Raw genomic sequence first — 22,970 nt, forward strand, 5'->3', positions numbered from 1 at the left:
TACAAAAATTATTTTGTATTGGACATGGTGGTGTGCATCTGTAATCCCAGCTACTCGGGAGGCTGAGGCAGGAGAATTGCTTGAATCCAGGAGGCAGAGGTTGCAGTGAGCTGAGATTGTCTCACTGCACTCTAGCCTGGGCAACAAGAGCCAGACTCTGTCACAAACAACAACAACAACAAACTGCAGTTCTCACTTTCTTCTGACCCCTCCTGGCAGGGCACCCCAGGCCCACACCCTTGCATATACCAATGGCAGCATGGTGGGGTTTTGTTTTTGATTTTTTGCTAAGTTTTTATTTTAATTCAAGGACTTTGCTTCATACAAAATGTCATTGTAGAAACAACAGCAGAATCCAAAGTTTGGCTGATAAATATTACTCAGGCAGCAAACTAGTCAATCACAGAATTTTTTTTAAGTAGGTCCCAGTTGTGTTGCATGGTTGGGACTTTTTTTTAACACTTCTTAAATATAAAGTTTTGCAACAAACCTTTGATTTATATCAAATATAATTAAAAATTAAATGAATACATTGTATCAAAAAGTACGAAGATATACATTATCATGCACATACTTGTATATATGTATATATGTATATATGTTACATGCACACATAACTTGTTCAAACTACAGCCACTGCTTGACTGGTTCCAGATGCAGACAACTGGGTGATGCATTTCAAATTTGGCAACTCACTATGAGATTCAGGGGACATATATGATAGCTGGAGAAGACACAGTGAGAAACAAAACCCAAAGTCAGGAAAACAAGACATAATGTCTCCTTTCCCCGCTCCCTGTAGTTTTCATCAATTCCAATGCCTAGAAGAGTCCAGACAAGCCAGCTAGGCTGTGTGGGTCTAGAAAAGTGGATTCTCGACCCAACACTGCCTGGGGAAATGGCTGTGGTTCTGCATGGAATGGACACATTTGACACCCAAGATAACATGGGCTGGGGGCGGGGGAACAAGAGACAAAACATCAGTCAAAATACACATCCTTCTACTTTGCAACATGAGCACAGTGATCACATGCATAGTCCGAGATTCCTGGTTTATTCTATTGGAATAAAATACTCTGTTATCGTTAAAGTTCCAGAGTGTTGTGCCTTCAGGTAAGGAAATTCTATAAAAAGGTTTGGTCACAATCATGCTGAACCCCGAGACCAGGCAGCGGTCTTGTGTGTTTTATTTCTATTAAATGTGTCTTTTGTTGCATAGCCCTATGGGTTAATGACATCCACGCACTGAACACACCTGCACAGGCACTGTGCCTCCTGTGACACAGACATACACACACGCATCACACACAATTTCTTTGAGGAGAATCATGGGGTAGAAGCCAAGAATCCAACACAGATCATCTGGAATTTCAGAACACGGAGGACACACCACCACCAACTGCTCTAAATGCTCCCTTTCTTCACAAAACAAAGGGCCTCCCAGCATCTCGTGCACCTTGGACAGTGTCCTGAGCATGGTCTTTCTCTCCTCAGCATGGCCATGGAGGTCAGACCTCACTTGACTGCCTGCTCCGTGTCTGGCGCCAGGACAGTGCTGGGCGTCAGGTGTCCTCCCTCGGTCACTTGCTCTGAGTTTCATTCCAGCTGGGGTTTCCTCCCTCCTGCCCTGATGGCCCCACATCCAAGCCCCCAGCCAATGTCTCCCTCCTTCCTGCCAGCCTTTCCCACTCTTCTGCTGTATGTGGAAGGAAACCTATTTCACACACCACAGAGTGTGCCCTGAGAATCAGATGCAGAACAGACTGAAAATGCCTCACACAAGCACATGGTCAGCCACCCTGTGGCTTCCCTGGAAACCCCTTCCACTCGTGGGAGGAGGATAGCAAATGGCTGCCTTGTTTCCCACCATGACATCCAGTACTCTCCACTGGCAAAGGCTTGCTATCTGGCTGCCATTGCGAGTACTTTTCACAACATCCTGCCACGATGGTTCCCGAGGCCTCGCCTCACACCACAGTGCCCAGGAGCCTGAGTGTGAGGGCCTGGCGGTCAGGCACTTGGTCAACAGCAGCAGAGCCAGGGGCCGTCTGGGATCCACCTGGACTGGAGAGGGCTGCACAGGGAGTCTCCTCACATAAGCCACAAAGACACGTGGCAAAAAGCTGACATCTTTCTTCCACAGGTTTGATTTTTTAAAGTTATGTGAACATTTCCTTCCCCATTTTTCTGGTTTTCTATTTTTTCTACATCAAGTATATAGAAGTGACAAGACTGAGAGGTGTTGCAATTAAAAATCAAAACCACAGTAAGAACACTTTCCAACTCAGTCCCTGTGGGGCTGACGGTGTCCAGGGAGGGACAGAGCGTGTCTGAGTGAGCGTTCACTGACACCGGCGGGCTGCACAAGCCACGACTGTGTCCCCTTCCCATCCCCTCCGTCCCGAGGTCTCGGCGCGCTTTCAGGTGGGCCCTGCTTCTCTGTGCTGCACGGCCGCGTGAAGGGTGCTCCCCACAGGACGCAGAGCTCCTCACAACGGCTCCAAGCCACCCTGGATGCTGAGTCCCAGGACACGGGATTTGGACTCCTGGGTCCTTCTCAGCTACACACAGCAGCCTGCGGTTTAGGGTCTGGTGTGTGGTACGAGACCCAGGAAGGCAGGACAGGAAGGGGACAGAGAGAGCCGCATCCTCTAACAGGGCTTTATTCGTGGTCTAGAGTAAAAGAGGGAAGGAGGGGGAGGGAGGGGCCGCAGGAGCCTCACCAAGGTGGGCAAGGCCTCCCCCCAGGGGCTGCTGCCCCGTGTGGATGATAAAACTCATCCACTGGAACACACGCCTGCTGCATGCAGGCGTCTGAGCGGTCACGGTGCAGCTAGCACCAGTGGTCTTGGTCAGGGTGGTGGTAGCTGTGCCGTGCTCGGCCGCCCGAGCTGAGTCCCAGGGTGCAGTGGTAACCATTGGGCACGCGGCGGAGAGGGTGAGACTGGGAGGTCAGGGAGGACACGTAGGAAGTCCTGGAGGAGCGGCCTGAGTTGGTGGCCACAGCCTCCTCGAAAGTGAGCGTGTCCTCAGGCAGGGCGTGGACAGAGGCCTCGCTGTCCAGACGCTGCCCCAGGTAAGGGTCAGAGCCGATTCGAGAACCAGGGGCCAAGGGCTGGCTGAGGGGGTCTCTCTGCAGCAGGGCGTTGTGTTCAGAAAGCCCACGGCTGAGCCGGCCCGGGGAGAAGGCAGGGAGGCTGGTCTGAGCCCCGGCGAAGTGGATGGGTGAGGAGTTGGCCGTCTTGTAGGTGATGCTGGGGCGGGGAGTCAGGGGTGTCTGGGGGAGCTGCCTCCGCCCACCACGGCCGGGGGTGCTAGCACCAGATGTTGACAGCAAGGGGCTCCCGTTCACGGAACCACTGCCCTACACGAAAATGGACCAGAACAAATCAAAGATAAAAAAAAAAGCCGAACCAACAGACAGAGCACATCACACACAGGTGCCTGGGGGGATGAGAGGAGAGAGGGAGGCAATGGTGGACGAACTGGGCCGCGGTGGCCAGGGAGGCAACAGGCACCTGTGTGTGTGGGAGAGCGATGGTCAGGGTCAGGCCCAGGAATGGGGTGGGGGAGAGCAAGTGATGGGAAGGGACAGGCTAGGGCCAGGGAAAAGGACAGAACAAAAGCCCAACAACCACAGTCAGGGAAGGAGAGTCAAGAAGTGACCGAGAGAGAGGTGAGGATTTGGGGGCCCAGGTCTGAAAGTGGATGAGGACACAGAACCACTATCCCAGGGTGACCCAGGCAGGAGCTTGAGGAGAACACAGCTGGGATAGGGTGCAGACGCAGGCTCCAGGACAGGGCACAGAGGGGGTGCCCAGCCCTTGGGGTTGCTGGGAACAACAAAGGGCAGTGGGGAGGCCCTGGGGAGAGGGAGGGGCCTGTGGGACAGTGGTGCTGGGCCAAGGGAAAGGCAGCTGGGCCCTGACCTTCTCACCTATTCCTCTTACCTGTGGGTGGGGACCTGGCTCCTGGCCAGCTGTTGGCGACGTGGGGTGGCTGCTAAGGGAGGGCTTGGGCTTCGGAGGCTCACGGCCCCCAAAGCGGTCACAGGAGTAGAAGCGTTGCTTCTCCGAGGAGGAGGATGAAGGCTGCCTCCGCTCCTGGGACCGGCCCCGCTCCTGCCGGCGCTCTCGTTCCCGCCGGCAGCCTGTAGGCCCCTCTCCCGGGGGCAGCCCCGGCCCAGCAGCACTGCTTGGTGCTGGCCAGGGAAGAGAAGAAGTTAGTGCGGCCAGGCCCAAGGCAGGGACCCCTGACCCCCGGGGCCAACAGGACAGAATTCAGGCGGTGCCAGGGGAGGACTAGGGTGAGGGTTTGGGCCTGGGCCTCAGCCCCACCCTGCTCCGGCTGGTTATGGGGTCATGAGGCCCACAAAGGAAGAGGGTGCCCCATGGGCTGCTTGGACCCCCTGACTCGGGCCACAGCTCCCTGAGGGGCTCCCTGGGCCCCTCCACACGCACCACCATCCGTATCGGCAGACAGGCTGGGCCCCTTCTCCAGGGACCTCTGCTTCCTGTCCCTGCGGCGGTGGCAGCGGTGGTGGTGGTGGTGTGGTGCCTGGCTAGGGGGTGGGCGGTCCGGGGTGGTGCTGCAGAGATGAGTCCCGCGGGGCCTCTGGGCCAGCGTGGAGATGGAGCGCTTCATGGGGCTGGCATCTGTGACGGGCTGTGAGCAAAGGACAGGGGTGGTCAAAGGACTGACAGTGGGCCTAGGGGAGGCACCAGGGTCAGCGGGGATGCAGGCATGGGAGGGGGTCGTGGAGCAGGCCCACACGTCCCCCATCCTGGTCTCACAGTCAGAAGGACCCAGGCCTGAGATGGGAACTCAGGTGGGCAGGCTGGGGGCAGACAGTGCCTGAGTCCCCACCCCATCCCGTGTGCCCTGCCAGGAAGAGAAGGGCGGCTGGCTCGGTTGGAAGAACCCTGAGTGGGGCCCAGAGACGCCTCTGCTGGCTGCAGTGGGATCACTCTGCCTGGTGCATCTGGGGTGGACTGGCCCCCAAGCTGCTTCCACGACCGGAATCAGGACCTGTGGAAGAGACCTGGGAGGGGAGGGGAGGGGAGGGGAGGGGAGGGGAGGGGCCACCCCTCCCAGGTAAACTCACCCACAGCCGCCAGTGCATCACATGTGTAAAGGAGGAGGCCCCAGCATAGGCTGTAGGGAGGCTCAGCCTGCACCCACCCACCAGGTAGCACCCAGGAGGGCACAGTGGGATGGGAAAAGAGACAAGAGAGGAAGGACAGGTGGGAAGAGGAGAAAACCGCAAGAGGGAGGAGAGGCAGTGGAGAGGAAAAGGGTTTGCTGGCCACAGCAGTGGGATGGGAAAGGAGCCACAGACAAGGTTCAGATCCACAGCTCCACAGCCCAGGTCGGCCGAGGGACAGGGGTGGCACGGGGGCTCTGGTCACTTTTGGCCAACTGAAGCAGGCTCAGGTGGCAGGTGAGGCCCTGCAGCAACTACAAGGCCTCGGAGGTCTGGGCACAGTGTTCCCAGACTGGCCTCAGAGGGGCAACCCTCCCAGTGTCCTCGTGGAAGGAGCCTACGCCAGGAAACACATGGGGCTGTAGCCATCCCCAGGCCAGAGCTTCCTCTTCCTTAATCCAACGTGCATGTCCCAGAGAGAGGCGAGCCCAGCAAGGAGCTGGGGAGTGGAAGTGGTCCAGGGACTGCCTGCCCATGAGCAGGGAGGGTCCTCCACAGAGCCACAGGTGGGAGAGGGGACTAAGGTGTCAGTGAGATTTTCTGGATGAGGCTGGGGGTTATCTGGGGGAGTAGAAACTCAGAGAGGAGGAGCAGAACATGGCAGGGCCAGAGTGGGGGCCCCTATGCCCCATGGCCCCTGATGGGAGGCTGAGAATAGGCACAGCTGTCCCAGCAGCATCTAACGGACCTGACTCATCCTCTTGAGAAGCCTCGGGGACTGAAGGTGTCTAGGCTGCACCTCTGCTGGCGCCCAGTCAGGGCTGCCCGAGGTGCCTGCTCCCGCCTCAGCAAAGAGCTCCACACATGGACCCCAGCCCTCTCCACCCCAGGTCTCCTCACCTGCAGGAAGCCCAGAGCCACACTCCCACTTCCCCACACCTCATTTGCCTGGCCCAGGGCCTGGACCCTCCCAGACCACCTACCTGAGTCTCAGCCGCAAGGCGGGGCATGGAGGCCGCTCGACCCTGGCTCTCCAGCCCAGGCTGGGGCTCCCCATCAGGGCCCCTCCGGGTCATGCTCTGCATCTGAACGTCCACAGCCTGTGGATACAGCACTCGCCCAGTCCCACTACACAAGGCACCACGGACTCATCTGACCCCACCCAGACTCACCCCATGAGGCAGTGCTGTCTCACCCAAATCCATCTCAGTCTCACCTAACCCCCACTGCTGTTCAAACGTCCCCCATCCTAGTCTCACACACCCCCCATTCCCTGTTCACATATCCCCACCCTAGTCTCACACATCGTCCACCCTGGTCTCACACGTCCCCACCCCAGTCTCAAAATCCCCATCCATTTTCACACATCCCCCATCCCAGTCTCAAACATCCCCCATCCCTGTTCACACATCCCCTGACCCAGTCTCACTAGCCCCCCGGAGTGCTCACCAGTGCTCCTGACTGCCCCACAGGGATCTCTGTGGAGTGGCCACGCTCCAGGGGCGGCCTGGCCTCGTGGGGCCCATCCTGGGTCCTCTGAGTGCCCCAGGAGACAGACTCCTTGATGCCACTCTCTTGGTTTTGTCTATGGCAGAGAAGACAAAGAGATTCCTGTAGGGTCAGAGGCTGCAAATGCCTCACCAATAGCCTGGTGCTTCAACCGCCAGATGCCTCCACCACATGCAGCAGAGGTCAGGGGGCTTGGCCGCCCTGTTCTGGGCTGAACTTAGCCCTCCCCTGAACACAAGAGTACCAACATGGCCTGTGCACACTAGACCCAAGCAAAGCCTCATCAAAGGACACAGATCCAAAACAGGGTCAGAGCAGGAAGGAATTCAGAGTGGCAGAGAGGATGCAGAGCACCAGCTTACAGCCCCACAGTGCTCAAATCTGAGGGGGGGCCTGGGCCTGTCACCCCCTCCTCTGGACAAGGAGCTGACCTGTGAAGTGTGAGCAGGGGTTGTCCTTGCCGCACAGGACTAACCTGGGAAGGAGTGGGGCCACATGTGTAGAGCCTGCGTTAGGACAGTAGCTGAGAAAGTCCTGCCTATGCCAGCAGACAGCGAGAGAAGCTGTCATGGAGAGGACAGGCTGGGACAGGTGAGGGCAAAGCTGTCATGGAGGGGACGGGCTGGGATGGGGGGTAGGGGGCCTCGCCCAGGACTCTTTGGGCTTCGTCCTCCAGGGGCTTCTTCCCTCAGGAGTCCCTTGCTGGTGGCTCCTCATTACTTCTCTGACCCCCCAGCCCAAGCCACGACGAGCCTTTCCATCCCTCGGCTCTCTGCTGGGGTGCAGCCTTCTGGCAGAAGCCACCCCACACATGCTGCCCATACACCTGCCCCAAAAGCCCCACCCGGAGATGCTCCCACACTGGTATTTCTCATCACTTGTCTCCCAACTGGCATGGAATGTGTTTGGGTGAGTGCTCATTCTCACATTCAGTGAAGCACTGACTACATTCTTAGTCATGCAGGTTGAGTGGCACTGATAACTCTGAGCTCAGACTGGAGCCTGATGGTCTAAATACACCACACACACTGCTGCACGGACTAGGCACTGCAGCCCCTGCTGGCACTGGGCACAGAGCAGCCGCAGTGGCTGGCTGGTGCTGAGAGGAGGGGTGGTCAGGAGAACCGGAGCTGGCTCCTAACGCACTGCTAATCCTGAAAAACACAAAGTCCAAGGCCAGGGGTGTGCTCAACCCGCTCACTAAATAGCTCAATAAATACCCTCGCCAGACCCAGTCTGAGTGGGTGTTCTCTAACTTGGAGTTGTAATTGATTTAGGTAGAAACTATCATCACAGAAATAACAGAAGCTCAAATTTCCTGCTGAAAACCTGGCTTAGATAAACCCCAGACACCTCACTATCTCCTCCCACCTACACATACAGTCAGAATCTGGACTAAATGCAAGGAAGGTTTCCACCAGCATGCTGAAAGCAGAGTGTGGGAATGGAGGGCTGCCAGGGGCTCGGGAGTCAGCCCCCAGGATCTGGGTCCTGAGATTTGGGAGCACACTTTTCTGGGCCACAGTGGGAAAAAGTGATGGTTCTTTTAAGTCACCTGCTTCTGAGTGATTTGTCACCAAGAAATATTGTGGCAAGAGTTAAGTAATACAAAAGAGCCTTACCAATTTGTTTACAAAATATAACAGCTTCAGAAATCAGTACCAAAGTGGAGATCTAAGATGAAAAGTGCCTTACAGGGTTAGAAAGATCAGAGCAGTAGGAGGCCACTGACAGAAAGGGGTAGGAGATGGAGGTGGAATCTCAGTATCTGCTGGCACGGAGGGCCAATGAGGAGCAGGGGCAGGGGGCTCTTGTCTGAAAGGGAAGCAGGTACTTGTGTTGGGAATGGGACGTGGTGGTCTAAGTGCTGTTAGGAAGGTGGGTTCGACGAGGCACCTAATGTCACAGGAAACAATTTTAAAGTCTGCCACAGAACCCAGCAAAGGAAGAGCCCTTGACTGCTCTCGGGCAGCAAGTACAACGAGCACCTATAGCAAAGACAGCCCCTGAGAACTGAGATGTGACCTGGGGGATCTCTGTCCTTGGAGGGTTGCTAAGGGCCCAAGTGCAGGGTCGGGTGGCAGACATGCCCCTCGGGTGCCTCTAAGCTGGTTAACCCAGAGGCCAGTGGAAGTGAGGGCCAGGGAGGTCAAGAAAATGGGATGTCTGCTTCCCCCTTTACTGGCTTTGGGCCTCCTCCTGTCCAGCTATGTCCTGCATCTGGATACTCACATGGCCCCGCCATTGCTGAGGGAGGTGGAACTCTTCTGTCGAAGGAAAACCCGGGCTCCTCGGAGCACAGCCGGCTGCGTCTGCTCCAGGGTGGCCTTCAGGGGGTGGAACAGGGACACAGGACCCATCTGCAAAGGAGGCAAAGGGAAGGGAAAGAGCTCCAATGGGCCTGCAATGTGGCCTCTGCGACCTGCTCCGACCACATGGCACAGGGCAAAAGCCAGGTCATGTTCAAGCCCAGCCTAAGGGCTCTTTCCCCTTAGCAAGGAGCCGCTTGCTTTCCCTAATATGTCCCTAAATACGAGCATGTGACCAAAACAGTGAAGCAAGCCAAGGGACCCTTACATCATCTCCTCAAAACCTTACCTGTCAGTGACTTCAGGAAAGCCATGTCACCTCTCAAAACCTCAGTTTCCCTGTCTACACAACTAGGGGATTAGACCAGATTACAGGTGGCAACAATATTCCATCTAATCATCACCTTGAATTGGCTGGTGGGTGTTAGGGTTAGGGTTAGGGTAGGGCTGAGCAGAATTCTGAGATTTCAGGGCTTGGGAAGACTGCTGGATGGATTAGTGATGTCTACCCCAGGTATGAGAATGGAAGGTGTGGCCTGAGCACCACATATTCTCCATCCAAGGGCTGGGTCAATGTGCCCAGAAGCCCTGGACACCTAGACAATTTTCCAGCAGACAGACAACATATGGTCACTGAAGACACGGCTGTGTGGGAAGGATGACATCGGGAAGATGGGCCCCCAAACCATCTCAGTCAAAGGCAAGAGCAGAACAGACAGTGATCCTGAACCTATCTATCTGAATTTCTTTGCTCTCTGTGTGAAGGGAAAACAGTTCTCCTTCCACTTCTCCAAACAATCCTCCTCAAATGGTCTTCACATCTTCTTCTCTTCCACCCCGCAACAACGGTAACACTGCCCAGCCCAGCCCTCATCTTCTGGCCCTGAGTGCTGGCTTTCTATGTCAGGAGCTGCCCAGTATTGCCAGCTCATGGAAAGCATAAAGGCTGTGTGTAGTTTCTGACTTTGGGGGACAGAGAGGTAGCTTCAAGAATCTCATCTTCCTTCTCCTGAGGTACTTTTTCCAAGAATGGTGTGCGTCTCCCAATTTGTCAAACCCCCGAAGGATGCCAGAGCCTTGGAGGCATCACAGTTACTTCCTGGAAAACTGAGGGCTGCCAGGTACCTGGGAGAGGCCTCCGGGAGCCTGGTGCATCTGGTCTCTGGTGGTTTTGTTCTGCTTGTAGAAGTCGAATATCATCAGAGCTGCATAAACCTTCCCCACTGTCATCTCATCCGCTGGAAGAGAATACAGGAGTTGAGATTCAGAGAACGGGGCAGAGGACCCATGGAAACAGGGGGCGCAAGTAAGCTGAAGAAACGGCCTCCCTTCCCTCGTCCCCCACAAGGACTCCTGGAAATGCACTGGGACAGAGGGCTCTCAGGCAGAACGCGGGACTTGGCCTACCTGGGGCTCCTCCAGATGCTGACCCGGCCCTCCGCTACCCTGACTCCTCCTGAGGCCTCTCATAGCCAAGCTGAGGCCATCCCCACCTGCTTAATGCGGGGCCCTTCCTGTGTCTCCTCCCCAGAAAGCAAGATGGAGTTGGACACCTCCCCGCGCTCCCTCACATCTCCCACACGATGGAGTTGGACACCTCCCCGCGCTCCCTCACATCTCCCACATGATGGAGTTGGGCACCTCCCGGCGCTCCCTCACGCCTCCCACAAGACGGAGTTGGGCACCTCCACGCACTCCCTCACGTCTCTCACAAGACGGAGTTGGGCACCTCCCGGTGCTCCCTCACGTCTCCCACAAGATGGTGTTGGGCACCCACAAGATAGAGTTGGGCACCTCCCGGCGCTCCCTCACGTCTCCCACAAGATGGAGTTGGGCGCCTCCCAGCGCTCCCTCACGTCTCCAAGATAGAGTTGGGCACCTCCCGGCGCTCCCTCACGTCTCCCACAAGATGGAGTTGGGCGCCTCCCAGCGCTCCCTCACGTCTCCCACAAGATGGAGTTGGGCACCTCATCCTGCTCTCTCACGTCTTTCACAAGACGGAGTTGGGCATCTCACTGCACTCCCCAACGTCTCCAAGATGGAGTTGGGCACCTCTCTGCACTCCCTCATGTCTCCAAGATGGAGTTGGGCACCTCTCTGCGCTCCCTCATGTCTCCAAGATGGAGCTGGGCACCTCCCGGCGCTCCCTCACGTCTCCCACAAGATGGAGTTGGGCGCCTCCCAGCGCTCCCTCACGTCTCCCACAAGATGGAGTTGGGCGCCTCCCGGCGCTCCCTCATGTCTCCAAGATGGAGTTGGGCATCTCACCGCACTCCCTCACATCTCTGTGGGATACCCTCCTGCCTGTCCTCTGGATTTCAAAAAATACATTCCACACACCAGGAGCTCAACACAACAAACCCACGCTCATCTCCACGGCTCCTCTGCCACCCAGGGCTCCCTTGGTTGGAGCTGAGCGCAGACTCACGAGGAGGTGAGCCCGCTCTCCAAGGTGGCCTGCCCTTCGTCCCTCACCCTCACCTCCACAGCCCTCCAGCCACTCTGGGTGGGACAGGAAAGGTGGGGACTGGGGGCATTTCTCACCCTCACACTTACGCTTATGTGGTGGTACCAGCAAGTCCAGAGTCTTCTGGGGCAGATTGGCCCACACAACGGAAATCTCCTTCCTCAACTCCGCGTCACACTGATGCTGCTTTGTCCCAGCTGGACCAGGATGATGGTGGGGAAGGGGAAAAGACAGAGACGTTAGGAGCAGCCCTGCAGCCAATGGGACAGAGCTGGTGCAGGTGGGGAGATGAATGGTGCAGGGGGAGATGGGGTACAGATGGTGCTGGAAGGAGGGTGCAGTGGGAACAAACGCTGATGCAGAAGCTGCTCACAGCTCTCCCTGCCGTGAGTCTGCCCAGAGGAGGCGGCAGGTGAGCACGGCATCCACCTCATGTGCACACGTGTGTCTGACGTGTGTGCGCGTGCGCTGTGCGCATGTGCATATGTGTGCATGGGACGGGCAATGGGGATTTAGGAAGAAGATGGCAGCACTCCAGCCATTCATCTATTCATTCAACAATATTTACTGAACACCTACTAAATGTCAGGTACTGTTCCAAGTGATGGGGCCAAAAAACTTCCCTTCTGGAGTTGACACCGCTTTAGTCTACCAATAAAGCAGCAATTAAAAAAATAATAATAAAGTGTACTGGAGAGTGAAAAGTGCCAAGGCAAGAAGAGCAGAGCAGGGAAGGGGACAGGAAATATCAGCAGAGCTTCAGCTGTGGACAGGACAGCCATCAAAGTCTCCCAAAGAGGAAGCCTGTGTGCCCTGAAGGTAAAAGGAGCCCCCGAGTACACTGGCCCTGCTATGTCACCCAAAGGGCCAGGGAGGCCTCGGGGCAGGGTGGATGGAGGGGGTGGGCAGGAGGGTTAGGGAAGGCAGTGGAGGGTTTTGAGCAGAGGAATAAAATAATTGGATTCACCTTTCTTAAATATCAGGTTTATTAAGGTACAATTCACATGCAGTGAGAGTCACCCTTTTTCCATTTTCTATGAACTTTGGTAAATTCATACAGCCATGCACCCAGTATCACCATCAAGGTATGCAACAGCTGCATCACTCCCAAATTCCTCTGTGACCCCTTGAGTCAACCCCTAGTCCTACTGGCAGCCCCTGCCGCCACTGATGTGTTTTGGGTCCCCATAGTTTTACTCCAGAATGTCACACCAATGGCATCATACAGCACACTGGCCTTTGAATCTGGCTTCTTTCACCCAGTGTGGTGCATGTGAGAGTCATACAAGTTGCCGCACGCAACAGTAGCGTGTTTCCTTTTACTCCTTAGTATTAATTGTACGAATGTACCATTTGTTTATCCATTGCCAACTGATGGACATATGAGTTGTTTACAGTTTTGGGCAATTTTGAATAAAGCTGTAAACTTTTGCATGTAGATTCTGTGTGGATGCATGTTTTCATTTCCCACGTGGAATGGCTGGACCATAGAAGCAACTGCAAACTGTCTAAGGGCCTGCATCATTTTCTTTTCCCACCAGGAACACATAGAATTCCAGTTGCTCTGCCCTCTCAGCACTAAGCATTGTCATTCTGAAAAGTATTTTGGCAACTATAGTGGAGTGGAGTGTAATCTCGTGGTGTGTGTGTTTTTTTTTTTATTTTGGATTTCTCTAATGATTAATGATATCAGGCATTTTTGCATGTGTGTGTTTGCCTTCCCTATATCTTCTTTGATGACATTTCTGTTCAAATCTTTTGTCTGTTTTGGTTGGGTTATTTTCTTAGGGAGTTGTGGCAGTTCTTCATATATTATGAATAGTAATCCTATAGCAGATATGTGTTTAATAATTATGTTCTCCAAGTTTTAGGCTTGTCTTTTCATCCTGGTTTTTTGTTTTGTTTTGAGACAGGGTCTCCATCTGTTGCCCAGGCTGGAGTGTAGTAGTATGATCACAGCTCACTGGAACCTTGAACACCTGGGTTCAAGCAATCGTTCTGCCGCAGCCTCTGAGTAGCTGGGACCACAGGCATGCGCCACCATGTCCAGCTAATTTTTTAAAATTATTTTTTGTAGAGACAGAGCCTCACTTTGTTGTCCAATCTGGTCTTAAACTCCTGGATTCCAGCAATCTTCCCACCTTTTCTCTCAGTTAATCAAAGCTGGGATTACAGGTACAAGCCACTGCACTCGGCCTCATTTTTAAAAATATCTTTCGTGGCGGAGTGCAGTGGCTCATGCCTATAATTTCAGTACTATGGGAGGTCGAGGCGAGTGGATGACTTGAGGTCAGGAGTTCGAGATCAGCCTGGCCAACATGGTGAAACCCCATCTCTACTAAAAATACAAAAATTAGCTGGGTGTGTTGGTGTGTGCCTGTAATCCCAGCTACTTGGGAGGCTGAGGCAGGGGAATCGTTTGAACCTGGGAGGCAGAGGCTGCAGTGAGCTGAGATTGTGCTACTGCACTGCAGCCTGGGCAACAGAGCAAGACTCTGTCTGAAATATAAATATGCATTTCATATAGCGAAAGTTTTGCTGTAGTTCAGTTTATCGATTTTTTCCATTTGAGACGGAGTCTCGGTCTGTCACCAAGGCTGGAGTGCAGTGGCACAATCTCAGCTCATTGCAACTTCCGACTGCCAGGTTCAAGCAACTCTCCTGCCTCAGCCTCCCAGGGACTACCAGCGCACAGCACAGCACCAGGCCTAGCCTTTTTTTTTTTTTTTTTTTTTTTTGTATTTTTAGTAGAGACGGGTTTCACCATGTTAGCCAGGCTGGTCTCAAACTCATGACCTCAGGTGATCCACCTGCTTTGGCTTCCCAAAGTGCTGGGATTCTGGGCGTGAGCCAACACCTGGCCTTGTGTTTTCTATACAGGTTTCATAATTTTAGATTTTACATTTCTGTTTACAATCCATTTCAAGTTTTTTTTTTTTTTTTTTTTTTGAGACGGAGTCTCGCTCTGTGGCCCAGGCTGGAGTGCAGTGGCCGGATCTCAGTTCACTGCAAGCTCCGCCTCCTGGGTTTACGCCATTCTCCTGCCTCAGCCTCCCGAGTAGCTGGGACTGCAGGTGCCTGCCACCTCGCCTGGCTAGTTTTTTGTATTTTTTAGTAGAGATGGGGTTTCACCGTGTTAGCCAGGATCAAGTTATTTTTTGTACGGGGTAAAAGGTATGTGCTATGGATTAAGCTGTCCCCGACTCCAGTCCACATGTAGAAGCCCTAACTCCCAGACGCGACTGTATTTGGTGACAGGGCCTGTAAGGAGGTGATCAGTTCTAGGAGATCCTAAGTGTGGGGCCCTGATCCACAGAATCAGTGGTCTCATAGGAGATACCTGGAAATCCACGTGCTCTTTTTCTCTCCATGCACACACAGAGGAAAGTCTGTGCAAGGACACAGCAGGACGATGGCTGTTTACTAGCTAAGAGAAGAGGCCTAAGAGTCACAAGCACAAGCTCTTGGACTTCTGGCTTCCAAAACTGTGAGAAATACATTTCTTTTATCTAAGCTGCGGCATTTTGTTGTGGCAGCCCGAGCAAGCTAAAACGGCATGTCAAGAATGTTTCTCTTTTTGCATAGGATTGTCTAAATTTCTCCAGCATCGTTTGTAGAAAAGATGATCTTTTCTCCATTAATTGCCTTTCCAAGTTTGTTAAAAATCAATTGACAGTATAAGTGAGTCTATGATACATGATGGATGAAGCTTTCCTTAATTCCCAGTTCATGGAGAAATTTAAAAACATGAATGGATACTGAATTTTGTCAAATGCTTTTTCTATATCTATTGAGATCATCATATGCTTTTCCTTCTTTGATACAGTAAACTACATTAATTGATTTTCAACACTGAACCCAACTTATCCTGGCGTAAACCCCACTTGTGTCATCAGGTATTATCTTTTAAAATATATTCAGCTTGGCCAGGCGCGGTGGCTCACGCCTGTAATCCCAGCACTTTGGGAGGCCAAGGCGGGTGGATCACGAGGTCAGGAGATCGAGACCATCCTGGCTAACACGGTGAAACCCCGTCTCTACTAAAAATACAAAAAAGTTAGCCAGGCATGGTAGCAAGCACCTGTAGTCCCAGCTATTTGGGAGTTCGAGGCAGGAGAATGGCGTGAACCCAGGAGGCGGAGCTTGGAGTGAGCCGAGATCACGCCACTGCACTCCAGCCTGGGCGACAGAGCAAGACTCGGTATCAAAAAAAAAAAAATTCAGTTTGCTGAAAGATTATGTTGAAGATTTTTAAAAATCTATGTTCATAAGGGATATTGGTCTGTAGTTTTCTTTTCTTGTCATGTCTTTGTCTAGTTTTGGTATCAGAGCAAAGCTGGCCTCTGAAAATAAAATAAGTTGGAAAATATTCCCTTTTTCCCCTTTCTGGAAGAGTCTATATAGAATTGGCATTATTTCTTCCTTAAACAGTTGGTAGACTTCAATAATGAAGCCATTTGGACCTGGAATTGTCTTTCGTGGAAGGTTTTTCCACTCTAAACTTAATTTAATATATATGGTATTACTGAAGCTTTTTTTTTTTTTTTTTTGAGATGGGGTTTCACTCTGTTGCCCAGGCTGTAGTGCAGTGGCACCATCACAGCTGATTCCTTCTACTTCAGCCTCCCCAAGTAGCTGGGAGCACAGGCGTTCACCACCACATTCAGCTAATTTTTTAATTTTTTTGTAGAGCCAGGGGCTCCCTGTGCTGCCCGGAGTGGTCTCAAAGTCCTGAGCTCAAGTGATCCTCCTCCTTCCACCACAAAAACTGCTGGGATTACAGGCATAAGCCAGGGCACCTGACCTGGTTATTCTTTTTTGTTTTTTTGAGACAGTCTTGCTCTGTCACCCAGACTGGAGTGCAGTGGCACGATCTTGGCTCACTGCAAACTCCGCCTCCTGGGTTCACACCATTCTCCTGCCTCAACCTCCCAAGTAGCTGGGACTACAGGCACCCGCCACCACGCCCGGCTAGTTTTTTGTATTTTTAGTAGAGACGGGGTTTCACTGTGTTAGCCAGGATGGTCTCGATCTCCTGACCTCGTGATCAGTCCACCTCAGCCTCCCAAAGTGCTGGGATTACAGGCATGAGCCACTGTAGAGGTTATCTATTCTTGAGTGAGCTTGATAGTTTGTGTTTTTCAAGGAATTTTTCCATTTCATTTGTTAAAATGGACACAAAGTTGTTTATTAAATTCCTTTATTTAAAATATATTATTATTTTTAAGAGATAGGGTCTCACTCTGTCACTCAGGCTGGAGTGCAGTGGCACAATCATAGCTCACTGTAGCCTCAAACTCCTGGGCTCAAGTGATCCATCCTGCCACAGCCTCCTGAGTAGCTGGGAATACAAGTGTGTGCCACTATGCCCAGCTAATTATTTTAAACAATTTTTTGTAGAGACAGATTCTTGCTATGCTACCCAGACTGGTCATCAACTCCTGGCCTCAAGCGACCCTCCTGCCTCGACCTCCCAAAGTGTTGGGATTATGGGTGTGAGTCACTGTGCCTGGCCTCTTATTATTTTTTTAACTTTAACAGGACTTGCAGTGGTGTTCCCTCTTTTGTTGCTTATGTTGGTTATGTGTATCTTCTCTATCTTCTTGATCAGTCCAGGTAGGGCTTTATCAATTTTGTTAGTTTGATTTTTTTTTTTTTTTTTTAGACAGAGTCTTGCTCTGTCTCGCAGGCTGGAGTGCAGTGGCACGATCTCGGCTCACTGCAAGCTCCACCTCCTGGGTTCAAGCCATTCTCCTGCCTCAGCATCCCGAGTAACTAGGACTACAGGTGCCTGCCACCACACCTGGCTAATTTTTTTTTGCATTTTTTAGTAGAGACGTGGTTTCACCCTGTTAGCCAGGATGGTCTCGATCTCCTGACCTCGTGATCTGCCTGCATCGGCCTCCCAAAGTGCTGGGATTACAGGCAGGAGCCACTGCACCTGATTTTTTTTTTTTTTAAGAGATGAGGTCTCACTCTGTCACCCAGGCTGGAGTGCAGTGGCACGATCTTGGCTCACTGCAACTTCCATCTCCCAGGTTCAAGTGATTCTTTGCCTCAGCCTCCCGTGTAGCTGAGACTACAAGCATACATCGCCATACCCGGCTAATTTTTTCTATTTTAGTAGAGATGGGGTTTCACCGTGTTGTCCAGGCTGGTCTTGAACTTCTGAGCTCAGTCTGCCTGCCTCGGCCTTCCAAAGTGCTAGCACTACAGGTGTGAGCCACTGCGCCCGGCTATTAGTCTTTTTTTAAACCTGATCACTCTGGCTGTTGTGTTGAAGGCAGGCAGAAGGTGCCAAGGGCAGAAGTGGATGAATTAGAAGCTGCTGCAGCAACAGTCAAGAGCCAGAGGACGCAGCAGTGGGGAACGGGAGAGGAGTGGCCATATTTTGGATATATTTTAAAGATAGAGTCAAGAAAATATGAGAGAGAAGGCATGAATCAGAAATGGGATAAGAAAGAAGGCGGAGAAAAGGATGATCCTCAGCCTGTGCAACACAGCGAACCCCCATCTCTAAATATACAAAATATACAAAAACTACTAGGGAGGGGTGGTGCCTGCAATCCCAGCACTTTGGGAGGCCGAGGCAGGAGGATCACTTGAGCCTGGGAGGTGGAGGCTGCAGTAAGCCATGACTGCACCACTGCAATCCACCCTGGGTGACACAGTGAGACCCTATCATTCATAAATAAATAAATAAATACATGAATAAATTAAGATGACTTCTAAGGTTTTGGCTTGAGCATTGACTGAGATGGGGAAGGCTGTGGGGGAAAATCTGAAGTTCAGGGGAGAAGTCAGGACTAAAAATACAAAATTGGATTAATGCTATTTAAAGCCATGGGAATAGGTGAGATGATAAAGGAATGAGAGTAGAGAACATTCCATGGCACAAAGGCACACCCAGAGTTTGTGAGACCAGAGGAACAGATAAAAAAAAAGGTTCAAAAAGAAGAGAGTGCAAATGGAGAAACGGCCATGGACAGCCCATGAGCTGGGGATGTGCCTCGGCCTTCAAGTCGAGCAACATGGAGGCCTGGAGACCCCCAGGGCAGCTCTGGTGAAGCTGGGGAGAGCCTCCAGCATGTGGGAAAGGGAATTCAGAGACAATCTCTCAAGAGCGGGGCATTAGAAAGGAGAGAATAGGGAAGTCAACAGAGGGGAAGATAACTTTTTTTTTTCAAGATGGAGTCTCACTCTGTTACCAGGATGGAGTGCGGCGGTGCAATCTCAGCTCACTGCAACCCCGCCTCCCAGGTTCAAGCCTGCCTCAGCCTCCCGAATAGTTGGGGCTACGGGTGCTCGCCACCACCACGCCCAGCTAATTTTTGTATTTTTTGTAGAGACAAGGTTTCGACATGTTGGCCAGCATGGTCTTGATCTCCTGACCTCGTGATCTGCCCACTTTGGCCTCCCAAAGTGCTGGGATTACAGGCGTGAGCCACTGCACCCGGTGGAGAACTTTCTAAAGATGGAGGAAATAATCGGGTGTTTATATGTTGACACAAATAATCCAGTAAAGAGAAAAACTGGCAGGGTAAGAAACAGTATGGCATTGCCAGTATGGCATCCTTGGGGAGACGTGGGTGGGGCTTGGTGCACAAAGCAGGGGACGGGGCAGACGCAGGGGGGCGGGGTGGGCTCTCTGGGGCTGTAATCGCCTCTGTGGTAGGGAAAAACACACTAGAGGCTCCTTCTCTTCTTGCTTTGGCATCACTCTGTGGTTCCGTCCATCCGTTCAGGGAAAGACCAGATAGGGAATGGGCTCACTATGGGAAGGGGCCAAGGGCATGCCAGCTCGTCCCCAGGGAGGGTGCTAGCTGTAGTGAGGCTTGGCCAGGCTGTGTCCTGGTTCCACCACCAGCTGGCTCTGAATAACCTGGGCAATTTATGAAATCTCACCATGCCTCAGTTTCCTTACCTGAAAATGGGATCATTGCAGTGCTAATGTGCAGATGGTTACCAGGCGGAAATGCCAGTGCCCCACAGGGCGGGCATCCTGTGTGGCTGTCCTTAGACCCCTCCAGATACAGCTGACCCCTCACCCTCCTCCCTGCGTGTCCTCCTGGGGCTGGCACTCAGGGCGGGGGTGCACATCCCTGGGTCTGGGGCCCTCCTTCCGAGGCTGCCTTGCTCACCTGGGGCCAGTTTGATCTCCAGCGCCGTCCGGATGAGGGCCATGAGTGTGGATGTGAAGTGGACAGTCATGTCCTCGCTGGAGATGGGCATGTTCATGCGAACCAGACGCTAGGGACAAGCAGGGCGGTCAGGGCCAGGCCTGCTGCGGCCACCCCACCCCAGACTATGCAATGACGGGGTCCCTGGAGGCCGGGCTGGGGACAAGCAGGGCAGTCAGGGCCAGACCTGCTGCGGTCACCCCCCACCCCAAGACTACGCAATGATGGGGTCCCTGGAGGGTCACCCCACCCCAGACTATGCCATGACGGGGTCCCTGGAGGCCGGGCCGGGGACAAGCAGGGCGGTCAGGGCCAGGCCTGCTGCGGCCACTCCCCACCCCAAGACTACGCAATGATGGGGTCCCTGGAGGCTAGGCTGGGCACCCCAGTGGTGGTCCCTGCAGGTGCCTAGGCCTGAGTGAGGTGGGGCGGGTGGGAGTTTTGCCAGCATTCATACTCTCCCATGGACTCCCCGCCCCGCAGATCTAGCTAAGGACCCTCCTGGCTGCAGAAAAGTAGAACTCCAGGTAAAGACTGGAGCCTTGATCCCTCTGAAATCACAGCTACTTCCTCACCCCGAGGGACCCCTGCCTGTGACTGAATGTAATAGTGCAGCCTTGGCTGGGGAGGAGCAGCGGCAGCCACAGACAGAAGGGGTTCCTGTGCTCATGGCTCTGCCGACCCTCGTCTTCTCCTCCTACCGCTTGGATCATCTGGACAAGGAGTAGGTGGTCCAGGGTGCCTCTCTGGGGCCCAGCTCCCAGTGGAGGCCCCTAGAGGTGACACCCTGGTTTTAGCTCAGGTCCGGTGAGGCTTCTGCCTCTCACCACCCAGCATGAGGCCTGGGAGAGATGCTCGATGCCACTAAAATGCAGAGCCCATCTCCGTACAAGGCAGCTCCTGCTGCTGGAAGGACAGGAACAGATGGGACTACCCAGGGCCGCAGGCCGAGGCTGCTGCACTTCAGAACAGGCTGGGGCAGTGTCCTGCAGTGCTGTTCCATCTCCCTCTCAGGCAGATAGCCCGTTGCCAGTTTTCAGGGACAGAACAGCCGGAGATGAGCTTGTGTCCGCACCACAGTCCTCTGGCCACAGCCAGTGCTGCCCAGAGACCCAGGCTCTAAGATCTTAAGAGGCCTCAAGGAGGAAATGTGTCTCAAGTGTGCCTGGAATATTCTGAGCGTGAGGAGCAAGGAGCTGGCCAAGTGGAGCCCCAGGAGCACTGTCTAGCTAGAGACAGGAGCCCCTCCCCAGGGTCTGCCTGTCCTTGACCAAGCCTGCAACCTGTGGCAGGCCAGCCCCTTCTCTAGGGAGGGCCACACAGCCCTGCCCCTAGCATCCTGGCCCCAAATCCAGAGTCCTCAGCCTAACAGCTGGTGGGGTGTGGATGCAAGCCAGGCTGGAGACATGAGCCTGACTCTGGCCCTGAATGCTGGCAAAGCCCCACTTGCCACATCCAGTCCCAGGGCTTTGCCCAGCATGTGTGTGCAGCACAACAGGAGTAAATGGCTTCCCAGAGAACGGCATCCCTGCAGACCAGCATGGATGGCGGTGTGAGAGGCCAAGGAATTCCTCTCCCAGAGGGCAGGCATTGGGGGGCGTTGGGAATAGCAGTGAAGGCAGAACAGGCAGGTAATTTCCAAGAAGGAAGAGCTCCACCCAGGGCACTGGAGACTACCCTCCCCAGGGTGCCATCAGCCCACTCCAGGGCCCAAAGGGCCAAGAATCTCAGGAAGAAGCCAAGAGGCAAGGCCAGGGCAAACAGACAGGTGTCTCTGCCCTGGGCCCTCCGAGGTGCGGCACTCTGGGCATCTCCTGGACCCTCCTCAGCTCATCTGGCCCTTCTGCTCCCACCCTGAGACCTCCCTTGGTCTCTCCATGCCCAGAACCTTGGAGTCAGCCGGCACAGCTGGATGGGGCTCCAAAGGCTGCTCCGTCACGGCCCTGCCTGCTCGCCCTGGCACCAAGTGTGGACAGAGCTCTCCTTCTTGGGGACAAAGCTACAGCCTTGCATGCAGGACACCCAGGCAGGCACAATGCAGGGACAGGGCAGGGGCTGAGGATGGCTTAGAGGAGCCACTCGGCTCCCACAGGCTGCACTGAGTCGGGTGACAAAGACCTAGAGTCAGGGCACAGAGACAGACAGTGTGGACAAGAGCTGTCCACAGCACCAGAGAGATGGAAGCTCTGGTGGGAAGCTTCCTCAGACAGATTCAGGAAAGTCTTCCTCAGGGAGACTCAGGAGAGCTCTAGGCACGTGCTGGCTGAACCACAGGCTGTTTGCGGGAGAGCAGTGGGGGCCTCAGGAGGGCTATTGGGGGGGTGGGGGGGGGTGCTGGGGGAACGAAGGTGCTTACACACAGCGGGTATGGGGTGGGACTGGGGACAGCTGGGCAGATGGAAGAGGTTTAGGGCTGGGCCGTGTGACCTGCTTGCCTACCCAGGAGGGAGCCCTGGAGGCATCCCTCGATTTACCCCCTTCCCATGCCTCCTGGGCCCTGAGGCCATCCCCATCCTTCAGCGGCCCTCTGAGGCCCCAGGAATAATAGCAAGCAGCCTCTCCCCGACACCCCTTTCCTTCTCAATGCCATGGTGCCTCTTCCCCACCATGGAGCCTAGAAAGTCTGCAGCCTGGGCCCCGGGAGCCTCTGCACTTGCTGAGCTGGGGAGGGGGTTATACAGAAGCGCCAGAGGCCCTGCAGGCCCCACCTGCCCCCAGGGCCAGACCCAGAGGGCTGGACAGGTCCATCCATACCAGGGGCTTAGGGCTTTGTTCTGAGCCCAGAACAAAAACAATCTCTGTTAAACAAATGGTCTGTCCCCTCATTCCTAGAAAAGGAAGAGAGGGAGAAAAGGCAGGGAGGAGGGTCTAGTTCTGTCTTCCTGAGCCTCCAGGGGTTCTCAGAGGGGGCAACTCAGGTTGTGGGGACAAGAGGCCAGTGAGACATCATGGGGGCCACGTCCCTCCGTCTGGGAAAGAAGCTGGAATGGGGCTGAAGAGAAAGACACAATGAGGCGGCCATGGGTGCACAGCAGAGCGGCAGACAGACAGCCGGGCACCCTGAAAGGGAGAGGAGCTGGGAGAGCCAGCGAGCACCCCCCGGCGAGCACACACAGCCTCCTGGGGGGGGTGGTGCAGGGTCAGGGTCTACCTTGTAGGCAACTCGAGCAGGGCATTTCTTCCCCAGCCCCAGAGGCGGGGACATGTGTTTCAGCATCTCAAACATGTCATTGTAACTGATGCGCCCACTGGAAACCCGTCCCAGCGAGGCCAGGGCACAGTGGGGTGGTCCACAGGAGGAGCGGCAGCAGGAGGGGAGCGGGGAGGGGAGTGGGAGGAGCGGGGAGGGGAGTGGGAGGGGC

The 22,970-nt window shown here is 54.1% G+C and overlaps 1 protein-coding gene across 11 annotated transcripts in view; it reads right to left on the bottom strand.

Moving 5' to 3' along the window:
* Positions 1–263: 263 nt before the first annotated feature.
* The window catches only part of CACNA1B (calcium voltage-gated channel subunit alpha1 B), a 246,066-nt gene continuing 223,359 nt past the window's right edge, over positions 264–22,970 (bottom strand). For all 11 annotated transcript variants that reach the window (XM_017893202.1, XM_017893205.1, XM_017893198.1 and 8 more), the window contains 10 exons: positions 22,760–22,856; positions 19,570–19,678; positions 11,518–11,625; positions 10,087–10,199; positions 8,885–9,012; positions 6,593–6,728; positions 6,127–6,243; positions 4,461–4,665; positions 3,951–4,201; positions 264–3,364 (listed from right to left, as the gene is read on the bottom strand). In XM_017893202.1, the coding sequence (XP_017748691.1) occupies positions 2,834–3,364; positions 3,951–4,201; positions 4,461–4,665; positions 6,127–6,243; positions 6,593–6,728; positions 8,885–9,012; positions 10,087–10,199; positions 11,518–11,625; positions 19,570–19,678; positions 22,760–22,856 (1,795 nt within the window). In that variant the 3' untranslated portion in view covers positions 264–2,833. The remainder of the gene's footprint in view (positions 3,365–3,950; positions 4,202–4,460; positions 4,666–6,126; positions 6,244–6,592; positions 6,729–8,884; positions 9,013–10,086; positions 10,200–11,517; positions 11,626–19,569; positions 19,679–22,759; positions 22,857–22,970) is intronic.

This window comes from Rhinopithecus bieti, unplaced genomic scaffold (genome assembly GCF_001698545.2).
Source record: "Rhinopithecus bieti isolate Rb0 unplaced genomic scaffold, ASM169854v2 scaffold_23276, whole genome shotgun sequence".
Lineage (NCBI taxonomy): Eukaryota > Metazoa > Chordata > Mammalia > Primates > Cercopithecidae > Rhinopithecus > Rhinopithecus bieti.